Below are 9,342 nucleotides of genomic sequence, written 5' to 3'. Positions count from 1 at the left end.
AATTTTTCCTCTCCAATTTACACAAATGATTATAACTAACACTTAAAATTAAAAATAGGCTAAATTTAAAATTTTGAAAATCAGAATCATAAACGAAAAATGTCAAAAAGTGATATTTTTGGATGATTAACCTTATATATATATCTATAAATACTATATATAAAAGCATAGGGGGGACATGCATATTTATGTTATTGTCCTTAATACTTTATAAAATATAACTACTAATTAAAAATTATTAAAATAGTTATTATAGTTAGTACTATTAAAATAGTTATTATAGTACTTAGAATACTAACTATAATAAACTATTTATAATACTATATTAATTAAATAACTGTCCAGAATAATAACAAAAAATGACTACTTTAAATACTTAATTACTATAATTTTAATTATTATGTAATCATCTAAAATTCTAAGTAAGATAAACTATTTTTAATAAATTACTAATTAATTATCATTTATTTATTTTTTTACTTATTTTATCTAAAATAAGATAAACTATTAACAATTAACTATTATTTTAATTATTGTTTGATATTTTATACTTAAATATAATTTGTAATTGTAGAAAAAATTATTAATTAAATATAAATATAATTAACCTAATCTATAATAAATATAATTATCATTATTTGACGAGTCATATTACAGCTACACGTAAAGTGACGACACTAATATGGTTAAAAGTTTAAATGCTATCGAATCTTTTAATAATTATTTCAAGTCAAAACTCCAAAATGAATTACATGAAAAAATTATCAAATCTTAGAAAATCCACCAATAACTTTGATCGATCAACTCTTATTTTAAATTACAACATAAAAGAAAAAGGTCTAATCACTTAAAAACCCCTCACCTTTAAACTTTTTTTCAATTCCATCCCGACGTTGAAAATTTATCAATTTTACCCACTTTTAAATTTTCCGTTTTCAATTGTGCCCCAATATTTTAATTTTTGTTAATTTTTTTACTTAAATGATGAAATCATTCAATTAATTAAGTTTAAACATGAAATTAAATTCTTTTTTATTCAAAAAAGTACAAATAAGTCCTTTATTTTTAAAAACTAACTAAAAACTATAATCAAATTAACACTAATTTAAATTCTTAATTAATTTAACTAAATTTAAATAAATTTTAAAAATATACAATTAATATATGCGAGACATGGAGAATGTTTTAAACAAATTTCCAAACGCAAAATACGTTAATTTAATTTTTCAGGGTACAATTGAAACACAAAAATGCAAAATAGGGTAAAATTGACATTTTTTCAACGTCAGGGTATGATTGAAAAGGGGCTAAAAGGTCGGGGGTTTTTAAGACATTAGGCCAAAGAAAAAAGAACACACCATTATTAACCATGAAGTAATATATTTTTCTAGCTAAGATCAAGCTTACGTAGAACTTCTACATGCTGTTATGGTATGAGATTGGAACTAGGTATAGATCATTTTTTCTTTTACCAATTATGCCAAATTTCTCCATCATATCCAGTTCTTTTTTCTTCTTATTATCATCCGAGAGTTTCCAATCAAATTGGTATAATAATCGGGCGACTGTATGTTCTACAGTCGCCATGCCAAATACCATACCCGGACATATCCTTCTTCCACTACCGAACGGCAAATATTCAAAACTAACTCCTTTATAGTCAATTTGATTGTCAATAAATCTCTCTGGAATAAACTTTTCCGGTTCCGACCAGTAATTAGGATCTCTTCCGAGCGCCCAAAAGTTTATAAGGATTCTTGTCTCTGCCGGTATGTCGTAGCCATTGATTTGGCAATGATGGGCAGCTTGTCTCGCAGGTTGTAATGGAACAGGAGGATGTAATCTTAATGTTTCTTTGATAATTAACTTCATGTACTTTAATTTATCAAAATCTGCTTCATCAACTTTTGCACTAAAAACTTGCCTGACTTCTTCTTGCACTTTTTGCATCCATTTTGGATTTTTTATCATTTCTGACATTACCCATTCTATTAGTGCAGCTGTCGTATCTATCCCTCCGAATAGCATATCCTTCATAATTAATGTAAATGTATGAACTTTAGAACACAAAAAATAAAATGATAAAATGCTTAATTGACAAAATTTTAAAAATTCAATTTTTATTTTAAAACATATTTCAAACTTTTCAAAATATGGTCTCCCTTGATTGGGGGTAAATTCGCTCAATAAATACAACATTCCGGAAAGTAGCATCAATTTTTTATTTGGTTCATTTATTTGGTTCATTCTATTTATCTAAAAATTGAGGGTTAATAAACTTTCTTTTAATTAGGAAAACGACTTTTTTATAAAAAGTTGTATAAGTTTTACTTCCTTAATTAAATTGATATAAAATATAATTATGTTTCTAAATTTAATTAGCTTAACTGGTTATAATTATTGTTTTTAAAATTTAATTAATTTAAAGTAAAGTATAACTTTATGGTAAGTTGGTAAGTAAACAAAGTAAAGTGATAATTTATTTCACACATACCAACTTTCTGGACAATTAATTTTCGAAAAATATACTTTCCAAAAAAGTGTATAGTTTTGATACAAGGAGACATATGTTGCTATCCAAATCACCCATTAAATAACAAATGCTATGATGAGACATATGTTGAAAATATGAAGAAAAAAAAGTAGATAGGCTCTGAACTCATGGATAAAATCTATCACGTTATGACACGTTATTTAAATAATGGCATTATTATAATATTATTATCAAAAAACATAAAAAAATAATAAACAAAATTAAAATAGTGACACTATTTTAATAACATGTCATAATATAATATACTAGTTCACGGATGACGTAAATCTCTCTGAAAATATATAATTTTATAGAAGACCAAACAAATAGTGCATGTTGGAACAAATTACCAGGATAACCCCTTTGATATTGTCGGTGGTGAGCGGAAGTTCAAGGTTTCCTTGCTCTTGAAGATTCAGTAAAACATGAACAATGTCTTTTCCCTCCATATTTATCCCTGACGCAGCCCTGGAAACCTTATGTTTATTGACTATGTTCTGAAGAACAGAATCAATTTTTTTATGCAGTTTCATGAGTCTATACCGTATTCCAGTAAAAAAATGAAGGATTTTGGAAGAAGGGAAGAGGTCAGAGATGCAAATGCCTGTGGCCATTTTCAAAACTTCTTCCGCAATGGGGATAATCTCTTCCTGGTCCTCGCATTCGTCGCCGAACGTTGCTCTTGAAATGACAGTACATGCTAACGAGTGCAACATTTTGCTAAGGTTTACGGGAGATCCTTCGCGGGATGAGATGGAGCTGACGAGCTTCGTTACTGCTTCTTCCCGTACTGATCTGAGTGATTTTACACGACTCGGAGATAGCAGTTCTGTCATGCAAATTCTCCGCAGCTGCTTCCACAGGTCGCCGTAGGGTGTGAAGGCTATATCCGCCCCCTTATAGAAGATGATATCCGAGACTATGAGGGGAGGCCTTATTGCAAAGACGAGGTCATGAGTTGTCAGAACCTGTTTTGCAGTTTCTGGAGTAGAAATAATAACTACTGGAACTTGTCCTAACTGAATTTGCATGATGGCTCCGTATTTCTTTGCCCAACCCGCGAGTCTCCGATACGGTAGAGCTCCATTAATCATGAACTGGTGTAAGTTTCCTATTACGGGCAACTGCCGTGGTCCAGGCGGTAGGTTTAGAGGCTTGCTACTGTATAATCTGAATATCTTCCATATTATGGCCCAGAGGATGAAGGCCAAGAAAAGAGAAAAAGTTAGCATTGGATCGAATGAATGGGTGATTTGTAAACTCATTGGAGAGTGTTTGCAGGTAACTAAGCAGATTGTTTGGTTATAAATTTATAATGGAGGGCCTAGGTCCTGTTCAGGATTTTAAATGCATTTATGTGGCCATTTGTTTTATTGAGCTTGTATACAAAATTCCATTTATAATGGAATTAATTAATTTTTTTGATAATTTGGAGATGGTAGAGAGTTTGTGGGTGTTAGATTCCATCTTAAAATCAATTGGTATTAAGTGGAGGTGCCCAACTAATATTTAAACATATGTCAATTCACACACACAACCAATGTGAGATTTCCCACTTCAACACTCCCCCTCACGCACAGCGTGTCCGGGCCGAGCAACCAATCCCCCCTCACGCGCAACTCACGTAGACCGGGCCTATTCAAATTGTATGAATGGACAAGGCTTTGATACCATATTAGATTCCATCTTAAAACCAATTGATATTAAGTGGAGGTGTCCAACTAATATTTAAACACATGTCCATTTACACACACAACTAATGTGGGATTTCCCACTTCAACAGTGGAAAAAATCGAACCCACAATCTAGCAGTTTACTGCTTAACGCTTATACCATTTGAGATATAATTCATTCGTAATTGAATTCATTATTGTAAAAGTGAACTCTATTGATAGTGACATATTTCAGCAATAAGGACACTGTTATGAGAAATTAAACACCCAGCAATAAGGTCACTGGGGTCACCGGCCATTATAAAAATCTCACTATATTTCATTTTGTGATAAAAGGTTGCAAAACTTAACATTTTGTTATAAGTCTAATGCTTTAATACACTCGACCTTTTAGCCCCTTTCAATCATATTATGTCGTTGAAAATTAGTTAATTTTACTCTGTTTCGCATTTTCTCATTTCAATTGTACCTTTAAGCATTAAATTGATATTCTTTTATTTAGAAAAAAGTTACAAAAATTTCTTTTGAAAAGGTCAATTTAATACAAAAAGATCAATTTAATGCAAAAATAATCAATTTAAAGAATTTTTTGAACTTTTTCCAAATGAAAAAAGATCTTTGGAAAAAGATCAAGTTTAAAGATAAAACTGAAACAAGAAAATGCGAAATAGAGTAAAATTGACAAATTTTCAACGTTAAGGTAGGATTGGAAAGAGGTTAAAAGGTTGGGTGTTTTTAATACATTAGGCATTTGTTATAACGGGTAGCCACTTGTATAAAATTCAACGATTTTTGCACTAAAATACATCGTTTTTACTTACGTGGCAAACTGTAATTACAAAAAGGGATATAATTTAGTGATTTTTTTGTAATTCACGATAAATTCGATAAATTTTTTGTAACAAAATTGAGCTGAATCTGCCACAATTAAAACACAAAAAGGCAAAATAGGGTAAACTAAAAAAATTACAACGTCAGGGTATAATTGCAAAAGGAACTAAATGTCACGACCCAAAACTATTGAGCCGCAACCGGCGCTAGGGAACGGGAGTGGTAGCTCCGGAACCCGTAGCAAGCCTAAAATCACAATTAATTTTTCGCAAATATAATATAAACAAACAATATCCAACAACAGGAGCAAATATACATATATAACATGTAATCATACATTTACACCAACTGTTTCAAAACCTCGCGGGCTCTAGTTACCGTACCCTGTACGAACTGGCCTCGCGGTACTATATACATCAGTTAGTGCTTCCAACATCTCACCGGCATCTGGAGCCGTGGATCATATACTAAACACGTAGCCTATCAAAATGCATATAAAACAATAACAGCAGTTAATATATGTAATACCCCAAAATATTTTAAGGTAATTAAGTCGTGCCACGTGTCGGGATTTCCGATAAATTAAATTAAGGAGAATTTAATTTAATTATATCGGGAATTTAGAATAATTTTTATTAAGTGGATTTACGTGATTTAAGGATATAACTTCGAAAATTAATATAAAATAAATTATAAATCCCGTAATGGATTTTATTTCGCCAAAGTCCGCGAAATAATTTATAGTATTTGTGGTAAAAGTTTCGAGTCGATCGGAGAACGTTTAAAATTTGGACGCGGATAGGTTATGGACTAAATTGAAACTTTTGAAAAGTTTCAAGGACCAAAGTGCAAATTAGTCAGGTTATATATTATAACCTTCAGATGAAGGAATGAAGAATCCAGAGTCTTCATTCTTCATCTCTTTCTCATTTCTCTCGCTCGTTTTATACGGTTCCGACGCTCGATTCCGTTTCTCGTCCGTTTCCGACGTTCTATAACTCCAAACGATCGTATTTCGACGGGTAATCGCGGTAAGCTTGACGTTTTACCGTTTCGTTGATTATATTTTGAGTTATATCGATTTAAAGTTTTAGGCCACGAAACGAATATATCGTTTTAATCGATATTAGGATTGAATTATAGTGTTTTGGAGTTAGATTAAGCGTTTGGGGTGTGATTAAGCGTTTTTGGATCGAAAGCACGTCGGAAAAGCCGAAAAATTGGTTTCCGGGGCGAGGTGTGCGGCACGCCCGCATAGGCGGGCGATGCGCCCGCATAGGCGGGCGATGCGCCCGCATAGACGGGCGACGCGCCCGCATACGCGAGGCGTGCGTCCGCATAGGCGGGCGACGCGCCCGCATATGCGGGGCGTGCGTCCGCAGCCCGCGTGAGTCGGCGACTCGCCCGCACCGTAAATTCGCCGATCGACCTAGTTTCGAGAAATTTGATGTACGCGCATATCGAGACTTGAGATTTATTAATATTCGATTAGTTATCGATTAATTTGAAACGTTAACCTAACGAGGTTAAACGAGAATTGAACTAGAAGTGATATTTTATCCATAAACGAGTTTGATACCGTTTATTGGGATAATCACGTGAGAAGCACGATGGTTAATAAAGTGTGTCGAGTCTCGAGTCTAGAGTCAATCTTAGAATAGGATTCTAATACAAGTCAAATATTTTAAAATCTGTTTTAGATCCGGCGAGGCAAGAAGCAGCTGGACCAGGAGCTCGGGAAGCTTGACGTTTCTAAAGCCCCGACGTATTTTTGGATAAGCGTTTTCTGTGAGTTTATACGATTTGCTTTTAAAGTATTTAATTAAGCAATTATTTTATATTGCTTTATATTTGAATTGCATGATTTATATATTAAATCTTTAAGTGAGTTGCACATATGCTTGATTTGAAACCAGTATTGATCCGATGGAACGTGCTACCTATTGAGCGGCAATAGGACTGTGTGATCACCAGTTTTGATTTGATACAGCTGTGAATATGATTAAGTATATGAGTTCTGAAGGTAGATGTATGATTGTGATACGAGAGTGAACTCGGTTACAGTGTAACCTGAGCCCCGTATCTAGTGGGTTAGACCCACCACTGGGATTAAGAGAAGTGTCGCGACTGACGTGGTAGAGTGTGAATACTCCCGGGTCGGACTATTGGATAAGTTTTCCTCTGAATATATACGGTTAACATATTTGAGGATTAGGGTTTCAATCGGATCCTGTACTTGGCTGCATACGATTGATTACGATTTTATGTTTTATTTGAATACTTATTAGTAAATGTATGAACTCACTCAGTATATCCCCATATACTGACCCCTCACAGATTTCCTTTCAGGATAAAGACGCTTTGAAGCAACGGACTTCTATCCTACTCCCAGAAGTCTGTATTTTTGAGTATGTAAAGAAACAGTACTTTACTCTTAGAGCTGCAGTAGATAAGTATTTTGTCAGTCAGCTTGTAATATATAGTTTTCTGTAAATATAACTTTAACGTTTTAAAGTTTTAAACGCTTTACGCCTGCTGCGTTATTTATATTGTGATTGCCAGAGGATATGTGTGCCTGGCATGTGTGCTCCTGCATGACACGTGTTTATTTACGTCATGCATGACATTTATATTTGCGAAAAATTATTTTACGTTTTTAGGCTTGCTACGGGTTTCGGAGCAACCACTCCCATTCCCTAGCGCCGGTCTCGGCTCTGAAATTGGGTCGTGACAATATATATAATCAAAATAAACTGCTGACTAGGCTACTATACTATCGACACAGGACCACTACTGCAGCATTCACAGAAGTCATAAACTATCCTGTACAGATGACTTCTGCACTCCAAAATTAGCTTCTAGCTAGGTCCACAAGCTAAGCACCTGAAAGACATCAAAGGTGAGGGGTCAGTATTTGGGGAAATACTGAGTGAGTTGACATTTACTAACAGTATTAATATAAAAACATAGCATCGCATCTCAGGAAAAATATTAATATAAATATATAAACATGTATTTGATCCGTACGAAACTAATATCCTAGCATGCGACACATCTCTCGAATAATCATATATCATTTAATCCAATCGTAAATATCAATTGCGAGTCCAACTCGCTGGTGGCCCAGCCACTAGATACGGGGACTTCCAGGCTACACCGTAGCCGAGTTCACTCTCGTATCGAAATCATATACCCAATCGTAAATTTCATATTCATCAACAACTCCCAACTGTGTCAAGTCATTTCTCAATGCAAACATACTAGACTGACTCGATACTGGTGATCACACAGCCTATTGACACCCAATAGGTAGCTAGTTTCTTCGGATCGCATACTAGTTCTCGCATATAGAAATTAAATAACATATAACATCCAATCAATTGTGTATAATGCGATGCGTAAAAACAATGTATATAATTTCATAAAATAATTTCAATATATATAATACATGAAAGTAAAAGTACAACTCACAGTGACCGCAATCCAAGAAATGATATGATCGATCTGATAATACGCTCTCGCTAGTCCGCCTCTATTGAATTCACTACTTGTTGACACGTCTGATAGATCGTTAATAGTTAGACGTGATTCTCGCATTCTTATACGTATAATACTTTTAAGTTTTATGATTTAGTTTCATTTTATACTTGTTTACGTATTCAATAACTTTAGTCGTATAAACGACTTAGCGAATACTATTTCTCATAATTGAGAATTGCTTAACGTCCTTGACGTTTTCCATTATTGTTATTTATCTAAAACGTCGAGCTAATCTCGAGATTAATGATTCTCAAAGTCCGAAACCCGTCCTTTAGAGTCAAATTACCCAAAACGTCAAATGCCTAGATCAATTTCGGTTTGCATACGTGTGGAGGCGAGTTGGGGTGCACGGGTGTGCGTTTTGGTGGGTGCACGATCGTGCAACTGAGTACACGTTCGTGCACCTCAGGGGTACACGTTCGTGTACTTATTGTACACGTTCGTGCACCATGAAAAGTGCACGTTCGTGTACTTCAGTACACGATCGTGTACCTTGCTAGGTGCACGTTCGTGTACTTCAGTACACGTTCGTGCACCCGTGGTACACGGTCATGTACCACGTGCACAGCCCCGGAAATCAGATTTTCCGGGGTTTCTCCACAATCCCGACGTGCTAAACATACCCACGCTCAATACCCATATCTCGGTTTCATCGAAAACGCCATAATAACCTCAAAAACATCAAAATTCAACCCAAAATCATACTCCTATCCAAATCAGCCAATAAATCACGTTTTTGAACCAATTCTCGAGATATTTACCTCG

General features: G+C 34.3%; 1 protein-coding gene across 1 annotated transcript; it reads right to left on the bottom strand.

Annotated features, from left to right (window-relative positions):
- Positions 1-1,343: 1,343 nt before the first annotated feature.
- On the bottom strand, positions 1,344-3,904 carry LOC126659843 (desmethyl-deoxy-podophyllotoxin synthase-like). Its single transcript, XM_050353166.2, has 2 exons — positions 2,884-3,904; positions 1,344-2,031 (listed from the first exon to the last, which is right to left on the bottom strand). Exons 1-2 carry the CDS (start codon positions 3,796-3,798, stop codon positions 1,417-1,419), a joined length of 1,530 nt encoding a protein of 509 aa, XP_050209123.1. The 5' UTR covers positions 3,799-3,904; the 3' UTR covers positions 1,344-1,416.
- Positions 3,905-9,342: the final 5,438 nt, after the last annotated feature.

The sequence above is a fragment of the Mercurialis annua genome, linkage group LG8 (assembly GCF_937616625.2).
Source record: "Mercurialis annua linkage group LG8, ddMerAnnu1.2, whole genome shotgun sequence".
NCBI classification, from domain to species: domain Eukaryota; kingdom Viridiplantae; phylum Streptophyta; class Magnoliopsida; order Malpighiales; family Euphorbiaceae; genus Mercurialis; species Mercurialis annua.
This window is presented reverse-complemented; position numbering and strand designations above follow the sequence as displayed.